Source organism: Phasianus colchicus, chromosome 16, assembly GCF_987193195.1.
Source record: "Phasianus colchicus chromosome 16, bPhaCol1.hap1.1, whole genome shotgun sequence".
In the NCBI taxonomy this organism is placed as follows: domain Eukaryota; kingdom Metazoa; phylum Chordata; class Aves; order Galliformes; family Phasianidae; genus Phasianus; species Phasianus colchicus.
Window position 1 is genome coordinate 8,116,344 of NC_143451.1, and position 15,016 is coordinate 8,131,359.

The following is a 15,016-nucleotide window of genomic DNA, read 5'->3' on the forward strand; positions in this document are numbered from 1 at the left end:
CATTCTAACATAGGGAAATACATTTGGGACTGTCATTTAAGTATGTTGCATTTGTAAGTGAATGTGAATCCCACTCATGTTATACTCCTACATAAAAAAAATATTTTTCTCTTTATAGAACTGACAGTGCATCAGCTGACCAGGACAATTTAAAATACTCCTCATCCAGAGATCGGGGCAATTCTGCCTCCTATGGATTACAACCCTCAAATTCAGCTGTGGTGTCTCGACAAAGACACGATGATATCAGAGTCCACACTGACATACAGAATGAAGACAAAGGTATTCAGATTGCTGTTTCATGTGTAAATTTTGAGGGAACGTTCCAAGAAAGGCAGTATACTCAAAATGCTTGAAAAACTTTTTTTTTTTTTTTAAAAACCAGTGCAGCTTATTGCCACAGTGTCACTGTGGTAAGAGATTTATCTGGGATCAAAGAAAGGTGTAATTGATATGAGCAGTGAGAAAATATGCAGTTGCTTTAAGGGAAAAATACAAGGGAAGACAATGCATTAACAGTTTTCCTGAAGAATAGTATTTTGGATGTGTCTGGTCTGCAAGTTGTAATTTCTTCCTACATAGTGTTTGGTGCTTCTGGGGTTGGAAATGGGCTGCCTGGTTCAAGGGACCTCTGCTCAGAGCATCTTATGGAGCTTTACTATGACAAACTGGAATCTTAGGGAATCAAATCTGTCTTTTGTCATTAAGGGAAATTTCTGCTTTTCTCTGCTTTAGTCTGACTTCATATGGATTGCACAATGTATGGGTTGTACTATTGCAGAGTTGTGGGTTTTTTTTTTCTGAGGGTACGGGGAGAATGGAAATACTTCCTCTGGAAGACAGCTGAAATTTCAAAATGGTATCCATTGTGAAAGAGAAACTTGTAATCTCAACTCTCTAATTTCTAAATACAGAGCTGAAATATGAGGATTTTCTGCTTGCATAATCCCAGTGATATTAGTGTGGAACCTCAAAAGCATTTGCACTTCCCCTTCTTTTCCATCTTGTATCTTTCTGTGCACGGTTACACACCACATCCTGGGGACACTACAGCTGTCACTACACTGATGCAGGTTTACTTTTTGCAAGTAGTAAGTGATGTTAATAGGAGAAAGGAGCATGAGTCTAGTTTTTGCTTATCTTCATGCTGTAAAAGTTGATAATCAGATGACCTTACTAGAAAGCAGATAGCAGATACACTGACAATGAAACCTAACATGGAGGGATCTAGTGTGATTCAAATGTACTGGCTTATTCTTAAATACCATGTAAAATAGCAAGGAAGTTTTTGTGAATTTACTGGAAAGTACCTCTTGGAGAGGAGGAATGTACCTGTCACTCCCTCAAGTATTGTGTCTTACAGGACGTGTCTCTGCGAGCTCAGCACTTTGACTCAGCTGTTTTGTTCAGTTGTGACTTGAAAAGAGATGTGCAAAACCAAATTCCTTGTATTCCTTGTTCATTTTTATATTTTAAGAAATTTGTAAGCTTACAGGTGCAGTTTCACATCTGTGTTATTTTGTTTTTCTTGCCTGAGATTCTTCAAGTACACTGTTGGAGTCTGCCAGTGGGGAACTTTTACTTAAAGAACTTGTAGCTTTCCTGTCCTGGATGACCACAGTCACAAGTACCTGGAATCCTTAAGAGGTTTTTTTTTTTTTTTCTGGTTTGTGATGCTGATAATACAAATGACTTCCAAGTTCATCATTTCTGGAAGTTCCTTTCTGAAAACCACCTGGACTGCCGTTGTGCACCTCCCCTAGAATCCTGTTCACTGCTTTAGCACTCTCCTGGTTAAGGATTTTTTCTTGTATGCAGTTCAAATTTCCCTTGCTGCAACTTGTCGCCGTTAACTCCTGTGCTTTTTGCATCTCTGAGATTAGTTGGTCTTTTTTTTAAACAAACTTTCCCATTAAGTTGTGAAAGTCTGCAACTAGCAATCTCCCCTTTGTCTTCTCTACTTGACTTTCTGAAACGAGACAGGTAAGTTTGCAGACTTCAGTTTTTAAAGTTAAATCCAAGGCCTCCTGTGGTTTGTATGCACAGATTAGTGTTCCCCATCTCTGCATTTTCTGCCTTTTGGTTTGTTACTCTGTGTTACTGAAGGGGGAAAAAAAACCAACACAAAAAACCCTCTACACTAGTGTTCATGCTGTGGTATCTGTACATTTCTGCTACAATTAATAATGGTGACATAGCTGAGTTTGTTCTTATTTGCTCTCAGATTTGATATTTTAATAGAAATGAGTTGAATTCGTATATATTAGAATTTTCAAAGTCTTTTGAGAGCAGCAGGTAACTGAAGAGAATTATGTAATATTTACAGCCTTAATGCCTGAAAACTTGCCCTGCTGCTCTTCGTTTACTCAAAATGACAGCAATACTATGCTTGGTATTGTTACCAAAGATGTACCATATGTATGTCAAGTGGGATAATGTAGGCTTGTGTTGAATTCATGTCAGATAATGTCAAAAATGCTGGAGCACATACCAATGCCTTTGCAAGCAGCCAAAACCCAATGAGATTTTTGTGTGTACTCAAGGGTGTGAAGTAACATTGAAGTCCAGTTCTATGTGACAGCATGTGTGTTTGTGATAGCTGATGTCTGTGGTCTGAATGCATGATTCTGACACCCTCGGTTAAATTAACCTTTTTGTTGCTTTACATTTTAGTGATATGCTTCTCTTTAGTCATAAATATTGTTAGTAAGTTCCTTCGTAGGACTGTGTTGATTTGTTATGACAAATTAACCTGAAGGAGAGAGATGTGCTGCTTTGTTTAAAAACATGGTTTTATGTTGTAAGTCAAAATGTGCATAAATTATCTTTGCTGTAGGTGTAATTAACTAATTACAAATGAGATTCTGATTAGGAGTTTCTCATGGAATCATAGAACGGCTTGAGTTGGATGGGACCTTAAGGATCTGATTGGAGTTTTTGTAATGGCACAGTAGTCCTGTGTGTAAAATTGCACAAATTTCTCCTGGTAGTTCACAGCTTCTTTTTATCCAAAGTTTTGTATTTGAGATGAATGACATTTTATGTCTACTAAGATTCAGACTGCCTGTGAGGTTTAGAAGCTTTTCGCTTATGCTGCAGTCTCAAGAGGTTGCCTCCTCTTGTACAGAAGCACCTCTCCTTTCCCCCAGGCTGACTTTTATGTACTGATGCAGGTGAAACTGTGGAAATGCCTTTTCTGAAGGAAGCCTTGCATATCCTTCATTGCTCCAGGTTTCACTTTTTAGCTGAGCCATTCCTGTCTCAAGCAAAAAGAGAAGCTCAGAAAGGTGACTGGGCAGGTGGACTTCTAGGAGAGCTTCAGCATACTGAGAATGTACATAGCTGTCAGTTTCATTTCTGCACTGTACTGCAGAGGAAGGACCTGCCCTCAGCGGTGGGGCAGCCTGGAAAAAACCTTTGGCTTCCCCATTTGAGTATGCAAATACTCTGGGAGTAAAATGAGGGGTCTCAGAGTAAAAATGATTGCCCTACTTAAAATTACCCTTTTATTTCTGTTTTGTACTGTTGCTGAAGATGTATCATATCAGTCTCAAGTGGGAGAATGTAGGATTGCATTTAATTAAAGGTTATGCCACTATTAATGTGTAAAAAAAAAAAATGCTGACTGCTGTATGTTTAGGGAGAGTTGTTCGATTTGTGTGTCATAGTTTAAATAATCCATAGCTTATTCAGAGCTTTCTCTTATTTTGGCTGTTTTTTGAATCTTGTGTTATGAGTTTATAATAAAAACAGTGTTGAAATTTGATTTGTTTGATGAAGGAGTGAATAAGTGAATGCATTGAGCTGTGTTTAATGGTAGGTTGGTGTGAAAAGCCTTATAAAATACAAGATTTAAAAAAAAACCCTGAAATACAACAAAATTAGCATTTTAAAAAAACCCCTTCTATTGCAATGGAGTTTTATATGTGCTTCAGAAGAAGAATGAACAGATTCTGAACATGTGTCCTGGAATTCTACTTCTATGCTTGCATGTAGAAAGAAGTAAGAAAGAAGCTAAAAAAGATGGTAGAGGTTTAAGCTGTTGATTTGCATGTGAATTGAATGACTCCTAATATGCTGTTCTACTGAATGCAGGTTGTGTTGATTTTTGCCTTGCTTTTTCCACAGGTGGCTACAGTGTCAATGGAGGATCTGGGGAAAATACTTATGGTCGGAAGTCGTTGGGGCAAGAGCTGAGAGTTAACAATGTGACCAATCCTGATTTTACCAGTGTTCCGCATGGGAATCGTGCTTTAGCCACAAAAGACATGAGGAAATCACAGGGTAAGGGTCTCGTGGATTTTCAGTTTGGGGATCTCTTCTGGCCACTGCTTGTGTTCAGAATGTCAAAAGAAGTTTGCTATGGAATGGCTCCAAAGAAGTGAATCTGCTCTAAGAGTCATTGAAAATTAATGCCTGAGTAAAAAGTTGCTAATAAGGAGTCCTGAGTGTGGGAAAATGTGTAACGGTGAGCTCAGCCGTTATCTGTTTGCACTGGCCTGCGGGTCAACAGTCATCGTAGCAGGTGATTAGTAAGTAGATGTGTGCTCTAACCAGCCATGTTCGTGCTGCCTCTTGCTCAGCTGCAGGTAGATGCCAGGGAGGGACTGGAGGCACGGTAAGAATGTGGGCACAGTCATGGGAGGTGCAGCAGGAGGAAATCTGAAGTTGCAAGAGGGTGAAAGAATGCTGGGCGTGCATTTTTATTTGAGAATGAAGAACTCAACTTTTCCTGCTGATTGGGCTTCAATAGTGTTTTTTATTTAAAAAAAAAAAAAGCTGTTGCAAGGACATTGGAATGAAAATAGTGACTTTGTTATGACTAAGTGCTGTCATTTATTGCATCACTTAAACTAAGTGGTAGCTGAGTCACTGTCAAAAACTATGACTAGTTTATATGAGGCCCTTTATAAATATATAGGAATGTAGTCTTTCTCCTAAGGGCTTTACATTTTAGAGAGGACAAGGTTTAAAAAAAAAAAGGAGCATTCAGTGTGCTTTGCAGGTGGTGGAGCTGAATTGCAGGTAGTGATGTGACTGATGTAAAAATCTGGTCTTTGGAAGGAGTTAAACTGATTTTTTTTTATAATCCCTTTCTGGTGTTCTGATATCAAAATTTTTCAGTGTTTTTAATGTATTCAGTCATGACTGTGCAGGAGCAACAAAGAATTGTTTAATGGAGAACTCAACATAAATAATGCTTTTAGGAGCAGGGTTAGGAGGCAGTCTTCTGTTAGTACTCACAGAAAATTCAGACTGTTGTAGGTATGTGAGCACCTCTTCTGCTAACAAAACATTGGGAATCTTGAATGACTGAAGTCACTGCCTGTGATGTGTATGTTTGTGCGTAATTTATCCTTCTACAGGTGGCAGATCTTGAATCTCCTTGTTTACTGGGGAGCTTTCATCATTCTTGTACATTTTAGTAAGTCACTAAGATTCTTTTGAAAGCTTCCATAACATACACCAGGGTTATGTTGCAGCAGGATCTTTTAAAAATATATTTTTTCTTTTCTGTTATGCATGTACAGTTAGCAATTTTAAAAGTAGTTTTCTTTTATGACTTCACATATGGCTGACAGTCTGCTGATTTTCCACAAAGTTGAAGTCTTATACATGCCTTCATTAATTAGTGCTCTGATGAGCATAGTTTCAGTCATGCTGAGAGTTATTTTACTCTTCTAATTATTTTTTTAATTATTTTATTGTTGTGACTCAAGATAGCTAATGTTCACTGTCTTTGGGACTAGTGTTAATGTTTATGAGGTATTAATTGATAAGAACAGAGCTGCTTTTAGTAGAGAGATTTGAACGGTATGTCTTGTTCTAGTAGCAGTGGAAGCCTGTCTCGTAGCACCTCGGTGGTGGTTTTGTTTGTGGAGTTCTAGTTCTAGGATTTATTTGGTACATAGAACAGCACAGCCATGTTTTCAAAATAAATTACTGTTTTCCACAAAGAGATGACAAATAAAATTAAACACAGAAGACAACACTCAAAAACTGTAAGATGTGAATTCAAGGCTTCAAGAAAATGGAACCATTTCAAGAACAGTGAACAGACTTTTTTCTTTTGAAACTGAGGAGCCCATTGACACTTTTCTTTTAAGGGACAAAGATAGAGAATCTATTTATAAAAACTCGCTTAGAAATAATAACGTCCAGTATTTTCCAAATGACTGCATCCTGTTTTGCCCTTTAAGCACAATGTCTGGTGACCCAACCCAGCTGATCTCTGTGTGGTTTCCCACTGAGCAGCAGGGATCAGCACAGGCAGGCAGGTGACTGCTGGGGTCCAAGGCAGTGCTCAGCAGAGTGTAGCTGAAGGGATATTGTAGAACAGACGTTTCTCTTAATCAGGAGGCACATCTGTTATCTTGTAGTGGATTGTGTTAAGGGGCTGTTGATGCCTTGAATTGTTCAAGGACAGGTTTATATTGCTCTTTTGAGAGGCTTTGTTTGTGGACAGTGTAGAAGAGAAAAATTTCTACATTTTGTTCAGCTTAGTCTTTAAGATGCATTCAGTAATATATAATATATCAACTAGGATGCTTTCCTAGTTGAGTGTTCCCATGGAATTATTCATGAATAGCAGTTATACGTTTTAATATGTGTGTACTATAGTCTGTATTAATTTCCACCCTAATCAAACCATGTATGTTCTGTTGTCAAACAATTCCATTTGAACTTTCAAAAGGCATTTTCATCCCTAAGGGATTACTGACCTTCTACTACTACCCAAGCTTTTTTTTTTTTTTTTAAAAAAAAAAGGTAGGCATTGGTACCCCAAGGGCAGGCTGGATCCTTCCTGGAAGCCCCTTTTTTCCTTTTTCAGGGCTGATCAGATATTTTTTTTCCCCAGATGGTTCATTGTACCAGGTCCCTTCTTCTGAAGTTTGGCTATGTACTGACCATTGGTAGGCAAGGATTCAGCTACAGTTGGTAGCTAAACTTTGGTCAGAAATAAATGGAGATCCTCAGAGGCAAGCAGATATAGTGCATATATTGCAGTTCTTAGGCTGGCAGCATCACTCAAATACAGCTTCAGAAATGTCTTTGCTGGTCATCATTGTGTGTATGTTTCTCACCAGACATGGCTTTTCCTCCTCTACTGGAGACTGCAGTTTCCAGATAAAGCAAGGGAAAAGAAACTCAATTCTTCTTAAATGGCCTTTAGTCTTTGGTGAAATTGGTAACGTGTTGAAGCTACTCTTTTCATTAGCTGTCAGCGTGTCTTTTGTGGATGTTCTTGCTAGGAAGAAAAGATGTATTTGATTCTTCTTGATATTTTAATGTTTGCTAAGCCTCCCCAATCTTTCAGAATGTCAGGTGTCTTCAGAGTTCATTTCTGAAACTAATGCTGGGCAAAAAACAGGTTATCAAAGCTGATCTTATTTATAGTCTGTTTTAAAATTCAGAAGATAGATATGTTCCTCAACAGAACAAGTGTATCTCTTTTCTTTTTCAAAACAGAACCCTGCTAGCTATTAGAAGGCTAACTGTAATTGCTCTTGTCCCAAAAGGACAGAGAACACCGTTTTTTGGTATTTCTTGAGCTTAAATCTGGTTCTTTGCTTCAAGAAGCAGGTTGTTTTTTTTAAAAAGGCTTGCTTTAAATATCATTTGTTGAACTGTTTCGTTCATACATCAGTCAGAAATCTTAGTTAACCTCGTGTCAAACCTTTTACTTGAAAAGGAATAATAAGATGTATATTTTCGCATGTAGACTAAATCCAACTAAATCAGGATTATGTTTAGAAGTAAAACCAAGTTTTGCTTAGTTGTGGAAGGGTTCTACCCAGATACTAGCCTGGCCACTGGAAGATGTAAAATATTTTGGTAGCTGAATTGGATTCTGTGTTTTCTTCATATATCAAGATGTTTATTTTTAGCTTTTTTCCACAAATCACTATTAAGACTTTCTGAGTATGCAAATGCTTATTTCAGGCTATATATCTTACTGATAAAACATTGTAGGGGGAAGAAATAATGGCATTTTTTGTTTTTTTTTTTCAGAGCGATCGTTGTCTTATTCTGATGAGTCTCGACTGTCAAATCTTCTTCGGAGGATTACTCGGGAAGACGACAGAGACCGAAGACTGGCTACTGTAAAGCAACTGAAAGAATTCATTCAGCAACCAGAAAACAAACTGGTAAGTAGTGCTTACTTTTCTGTAGCACTGGAGCATTTTTCTTTTCATAAAACTGCCTTTCAAAACAAAATTGGTATTGAAATCTGTCTGGGGGGGGGTATGTCTTACCTACAACAAAGAGAAGTGTGTTTCTGGATTTTCAGTTCTTTCTCTGTCGTTCAGGAAGCTTTCTACTGCTTGATTACTGAGTTGTAGATAGAAATATGGCATTCCCTTGTTTTTTGACTTGTTTTGTTGTTTGACCTTGTTTTTTTTTTTTAAATATCCTTCAGTTCCTTTAGGAAAGAAAGAAGGAAAAAGCAAAGCAAGCATGTTTCCATCTTGTTCCATAACTATTTCTATATTTTAAATGAAAAATGTGCATATATTTTTACAGTTGTCTGCATAGCTCATCTTAAAGCTATTAAGCTTTCTGGCTAAGCATATACAAATACTCAATTATGGAATAAGTACATGATATCTTATCCAGGAGCCTTTTATCCCCATTTGGATTGTGTAGTATCTCAGATGACTATCAGTGTTTCCTTCAATAGCTCCCTGTGTGCTGGGCAAAGAAGTGATAGTCTGATCCTTTGGAGTAAACGCGACGGGGTTTTTGGAAGGATGGCTCTCTTGAGAGGAAGAGTGGCAGTAGTTAAAATGTTTTGTTTCCATGGCTTACGTTTATGGAAAGAGTCTTGTTATAACAAGTCTTTCAGTAATTTGCACTTTAATCTGAATCTCACCTGGAATACAATTACTCAAAGCCGTTGACTCAGTCTTTGTACCGTAAAGGGTAAATTCAGAGAACATGAGATGTAAGCAGTGCTGTTGCACTGTAATATTTTCTCCATAACTCTTCTCAGTAGGAATAGTTTGTGACACACTCAGTGGTTGCTCATAACTCTGGTGAAGTGAATAGGTTTCATATTGCTTTGAGATCTTTTTGATAATCTGAGGCATGTTGATGGTTATTTTAAATCCACTGTTGTAGTGGCAGCATATGTTTGGTTTTCATTTACTAGGCTGAAATCTGATGGAAAAAAAATTTCTTTTTTTAATCAGGTTTCTGCGTTTTTGTAAGCAGATTTTTTCTGGAAAGATGGTAGTATCACTGTTAAATTGCCTGTTGTGTGTAATGTCTTTGGTCTGGGCTTCACCAAGGCTTTGGTACAAGAAATGCTTTGTTTGCTTTGAGTGGCTGTTGGACAGAGGTATGATATCTGACACTGAGAATTGCAGAGATTTGGTGTTTGGTTGTGGTTTGATAGGCAGTGAATTTGTCAATATTTACATGCTCCTCTCACTTCCACGCTTCTCTTTCTACATAAATGTGACAGTTGCAGCCCTTATTTTTCAGTAATTGATACATGTTTCTTTTGCCATCTGTTTGTGAAATTTGCAAGATTTTAACTCTGTAGGTATTACAAATTAACTGCAGTGTCTTGTGAAAACAATTGCTCGTAACAGGGTTTTGCTTTTCAGTTTTCTTAATTACAGCCATCACCTTATTAGATACTGCTAAATATTGGCAACTTAAGGAAGCTCTGAATCCTTCATCAAGCATCTGAGAAGCATAGCATGCTCTTTAGAAGAAACATGATAGAACATTCTGGGTATATTTCAAGTGGTTCTTACTGGGTGAATATATATTTCAAGTCCTTTAAACTGGGAAGAGTGCCCACAATTTTTCAGTTCAAAATGAGAAAAGCACCTTGTATCTGGATTCTCTTTTGTGGAGTTAAGAATAAAAAAGTCTTCTTTTTTTTTTTTTTCATTAGGTCTTTGGTATTTGTTTTAAAATGAGTTTCTGAACTCTAAAATTATCAAGTGTTTCTTAAGGGCTTAAGGGAACCCTTTCAAGGGAAACTTTCTCTTCTCCCAACTAGCTAACAGAAATAAGATTGGATTTCAAGTGATCTCTCCAATGTTGAGCATAAAATTTTATAAAGTATGGTTCTTAACCTAGCTGTCCCTCTTGCATCTTGCAGTTCTTTACATCATTAAGTGTAATTTAACAGAGATCTTGTTAGTCTTGGGTTGAAATGTAGGTGTGTGGAACAAAGTGTAGTAATAAAAGTAACTTGGCAGTGCCCTTGCCATGGAATGGCAATTTATAAATGGTATGGATATCTTTTTCCCTTTTGCTGTAGCCTCTTTTGCAGATATCAGGCACGCTTTTCAAATGTTTATGCTGTCAAAGAATTTAATTCTCCAGACTACTAATGATCAGTTAAATATTGTGCTGCCATACTCACTTATAAAGGTAGGACCGTAGGTCTTCAGTAGCCACTACTGATGGGCTGAATGGTGAGTCTTGCAAATATGATGTAATGTCATCAGCTAGAACTAAATATAGAAGGGGCTTGATAGGAGGCTGCCAGTGTATTTTTGTGGCTACTGTAAATAAATATGAAATATAACATGTGGGATAATATTTCAGTATTGCTTAATATAGTTCCTGCTAGTCTGCAGAGGCCATGGAAATTGTAATAGTATTCTATTAGCAAATGTAATTGCCAGGGATGCCCTCAATGTGGATGTAAACAGGACCTAGTTTGCAGAGTTACTGTGGTGTTATTATATTTCTGCCTTTTATGTATCCTATGTTATAGGTACTAGTTAAACAACTGGATAATATCCTGACTGCCATTCATGATGTACTCAATGAAAGGTAAGCAAGAAAAACTAAGCAGTTTAAAGGTTTTAAAGAAGAATAGTGATCATGTTAGGTTTATTGTTTGAGTATAGAAACACCATAGCATGAAGGAAAGGTTGAAAGAAATTCACTTATTTTGCATGGATGTGACAAATTGTATTAAAAAGATGGGACAGGAGGACAGCTAAGACTCTTAGGCATGTCAGCAGTGCTTTTAGACTGTCCAGAGTACGCTTCACAGAGAGAATTTTAATGCATCTGTGTGGCTTTTATGTTGTAGGTGGTGTGAATTCTGTCTCAGCTACGTTTAATTGGTTAGACATAGTATTATGTTGCTGTGCTTATCTGGCTTTCACATTGAGCTTTGTTTTTTACAACCTGATTTGCTTTGTCTCCATGCAAGTAGGAACATATGCAGAGGAAACATAGGAGTGTGTTGGGCCTTTCGGTGTTTAGTTCAGTGCTGCTACCCAAAATTAGCTCTGTTAAGAATATCCTTTCTCGAACAACATGTTGCAAATAGATTGGCCAATATATTGTATTCTTTTACTTAAATTGATTTATTTCATAGGAATACTTTGTAGAAAATTGATAATATGTTATTAATTGCCATTTCAACCTTATGATCATTATTGTAAATAAGTAGGAGGCAAGCAGCTTCATTTGTGTTTCTATTTTAGAAAAATGCTGAATCTACTCTTGATTTCTTCTGTTTTGCTTTAACATCTGGATACTCCACATTTCTTTTTTTCTCCCCCAAAATGCAGTAGCAAATTGCTTCAAGAACTGAGACAGGAAGGAGCTTGCTGTCTTGGCCTTCTTTGTGCTTCTCTAAGCTATGAGGCTGAGAAGATCTTTAAATGGATTTTTAGCAAATTCAGCTTATCCACAAAAGATGAAGTTAAACTTCTTTATTTGTGTGCAACCTACAAAGCACTGGAGACTGTAGGAGAAAAGAAAGCCTTTTCATCTTTAATGCAGGTAAGGCTACAGGTTAAAACAGGAATATTAATGACTTCCAGTGCAGTGCGTGAATTAATGTTTAAATTAGAATGACCAATAAGTAATTTTATGTTGACGTAATAAGTAAGCACAATTAAAACTGGGAAGGGACTTTGTATGAGGTTCTTTGGTACTGATTTTGTTTGAAGAAAATCTCAAGTCTTTATTGATAATGGCATCAAAAAATGTAATTATTAGCGTGTATTGCAAATCCAAAGTGAAGAATCTTGTTGAGAGCAAAACAACCCAAGCAACCAATGCACATAGGCTGGCCTGTGGATTGCTTTGATGTGCCACCTCCTCTCTGTAATGCTGAATTTGAATTTTAATGGTATTTGAGACAGAATAGAATGTGTGCAGAGAAACTTGATCCCTTGGTTCAAGTTCTAGGGTCTTATTTTGGGTGTAGAGCAAGTGCGTTTATATCTCCATTTGGTTTCTGTTTTATGGAACCTAAATCTTTCAGCAGGAAAAATAAACTTAGAACAACTAGTTGTCCCTTGGTTAAACAGTTGAAGAAAAACAGTGTCCTTAAACTTTAAAGTTATTTGTTATATCGCAAGCAAATGCCCAGTTGAAATAGGTCTTTTGAAGTGACATCTGTGGTGCTTTTTAGTGTTTTCCTCCCTGCAGGTATGTTGAGAAGCTTAACTCAAAGCAGCTCACTGAAAACCTGTCTTTATATTCTAGCTGTTTCATGGGCTGTGTTAATGAAGTGAAATGTCTAGTAGCTTTGCTTTATTTTTCAGCTTGTAATGACCAGCCTGCAGTCCATTCTAGAAAACGTGGATACACCAGAGTTACTGTGTAAATGTGTCAAGTGCATTCTTCTGTTGTCCCGATGTTATCCACACATCTTCAGCACCAATTTTCGGGTAAGCTTGATTTGTTCTGTGTTTTTCTTTCTTAAGTAGAAAAGTTGTTGTAATATATTGAGTAATATTTTTCCCTTCTGTTTTCCCCCAAAATTTCTTTACAGGACACAGTGGACATACTAGTTGGGTGGCATATAGATCACACTCAGAAACCTTCATTGACTCAACAGGTGTCTGGTGAGTTTAGCTGAAGGGTGGCAGATACCCATTCTGGCTTGCAGAAATTGGGGTGGGATGTTACACTAATCTGGTTCTACTAAGGTGGAAAGTGACAAAATGCAAATGAGTTTCTGGCTCTGCAATGATAGATTTTCTTCCTAATTTTTAATTTTTTTTGGCATTTTATGGCATACATGGAAAGATGGGATGCTTTTGACTGTATTTAAGCATCAGTTAATTTGTGCAAATCCTTAACAGTTAGTAGTTTTATGAATTTTAATTCTCAAAAATTAAGTTACAAAAGATAAACTGCCTTTTATATACCTAAACAAACTGTTGTTGTATAGATGCTTTAGTTTACAAAAATCTCATTTTTGTGTATTAACTAGTTCCTCTGTTTTAATTGGCCTGGTGTTTTTATGTAGGATGGCTGCAGAGCTTGGAGCCCTTTTGGGTGGCTGATCTTACTTTTTCTACCACACTCTTGGGTCAGTTTTTAGAAGATATGGAAGCTTATGCTGAGGTAAATAAGGCTTGATTGTATATGCCAGAGTTAACTGTTACAGATTTTATTAAGACATACACAGCTGTTTTTTAGGCCTGTATTACCCTTGTAGAAAATAAAATTATAGGGTTTTCCTGGGGAGAAGAGGGTCAGATTACAGAGTATGTATTCAAGTTATATGGAATTACAGTTGTAGAGTGCTCATGGACTACTTGGACTACAGTCATAGCCAGGCTGTCAGCCCTTGTCATTAAGAATATCATGTTATAATAAAATTATCAAAAGAGGACTCCCTTTATTTTTAAAATGCTGCAGCAAAGACATTTTTACTATTTTTCCTTGTTTTCTTCTTGTCCAACATTGGTGTGTTTTGGAAGAGGTTATTAAGAGGGGAGATGCTTAATGTTTCCATATGGTAATGGTAAATATCTTTTTAAACAAAGTAACAGGATACGTTCTGCAGAAAATAATGTAGCAAGAGGTTTGGCTCCTATTAGGAGACTAGAGCATAATGATTTAACTTTTTGACACTGTAACCTTTGCTTGTTCATACAGCTTAGAGTTTTTCTAAAGCTGTCATTAGATGAAGAGTTTCTAGTTCCTGTACATTTTTATAACTAGATAGTGCTGTAGTCTACTTGCTAATGCAGTGCTAGCAGAATTTGCCTTGCATGCAGATTCTATAGGTAAGGTTGTACTTCCTACACAATCTGTTTAACTCAAAGCAGAATAAATCATTCAGTTCTATTAGTGTACCTACATGTATGCTTATACTTTCAATGGTACAACTCCAGCATTCACACATCTCTTTGGCCCTCTTCTGCCCACAGAAACTTGCACTGCTGTAACTATAGGCAGATGATTGAAACTATTAAGTTAGCATGGTAGGTTAATGCTTAGCACTTATCTGCTGAACTGGGCGGTTTGCATACTCTTAGTCATGGAAGAGCCCTGAGATAACATGTTAATTTAAGTTGTGGGGAAGGTGATTCAGGCTAGTGTGTTCAGTCTTGCCGTGGGTTAGACCAAGGCTATATCTGTACTGCTGAGATCAGCACTGGGAAGGCTACCAGGTACTGCTGCCAGCTGGCATGGAATAGTCTGCTGGCCAAATCAGTCTGCAGATAATGGTAGCTGTGTGTAAACATTGTGTTGGGGGTGGCTACCTGGACATCCTGATGCCAGGCTGTGGCTAGAAATTGTTTGGGATGGTGGTATGAAGGCACCTGTTGCAACATGTTGTGTTCCAGAAGCACTAGAAGGCTGTGTTTTAAATTTCAGGGTACAGCTTAAGAGTACTGTATTTTAGTGGCTAAGCTATGGAATGGCGTTTCATTACTATTCAGTAATTGCATATCTTTGCATGCCTATATCCTGTCCTTGCAAAATTAAGTGCATGTGATAAATACATCTAAGGCTGTATATGTCTGGATAAGTTTTAATATCAAATTTTGGTCTTTATGTATTAACTGTTAATAATGTATCCTGACAAAACCTGTGCACTGCAGGACCTCAGCCATGTGGCTTCTGGGGAGTCCCTAGATGAAGATATTCCTCCTCCCTCTGTATCACTACCTAAACTGGCTGCACTTCTTCGAGTTTTCAGTACTGTGGTGAGAAGTATTGGGGAGCGCTTCAGCCCAATTAGAGGACCACCAATTACAGAAGCATATGTAACTGATGTAAG

The 15,016-nt window shown here is 37.4% G+C and overlaps 1 protein-coding gene across 2 annotated transcripts in view; it reads left to right on the top strand.

Moving 5' to 3' along the window:
- Nucleotides 1-15,016, top strand: part of SMG1 (SMG1 nonsense mediated mRNA decay associated PI3K related kinase) — a 59,325-nt gene that overhangs the window by 7,389 nt on the left and 36,920 nt on the right. The window contains exons 2-10 of one of the 2 annotated variants that reach the window (XM_031606861.2): nucleotides 119-282; nucleotides 4,129-4,284; nucleotides 8,014-8,150; nucleotides 10,745-10,803; nucleotides 11,556-11,769; nucleotides 12,540-12,665; nucleotides 12,770-12,842; nucleotides 13,250-13,347; nucleotides 14,838-15,011. In XM_031606861.2, the coding sequence (XP_031462721.1) occupies nucleotides 119-282; nucleotides 4,129-4,284; nucleotides 8,014-8,150; nucleotides 10,745-10,803; nucleotides 11,556-11,769; nucleotides 12,540-12,665; nucleotides 12,770-12,842; nucleotides 13,250-13,347; nucleotides 14,838-15,011 (1,201 nt within the window). The remainder of the gene's footprint in view (nucleotides 1-118; nucleotides 283-4,128; nucleotides 4,285-8,013; nucleotides 8,151-10,744; nucleotides 10,804-11,555; nucleotides 11,770-12,539; nucleotides 12,666-12,769; nucleotides 12,843-13,249; nucleotides 13,348-14,837; nucleotides 15,012-15,016) is intronic. The other variant, XM_031606863.2, reaches the window with a different exon arrangement.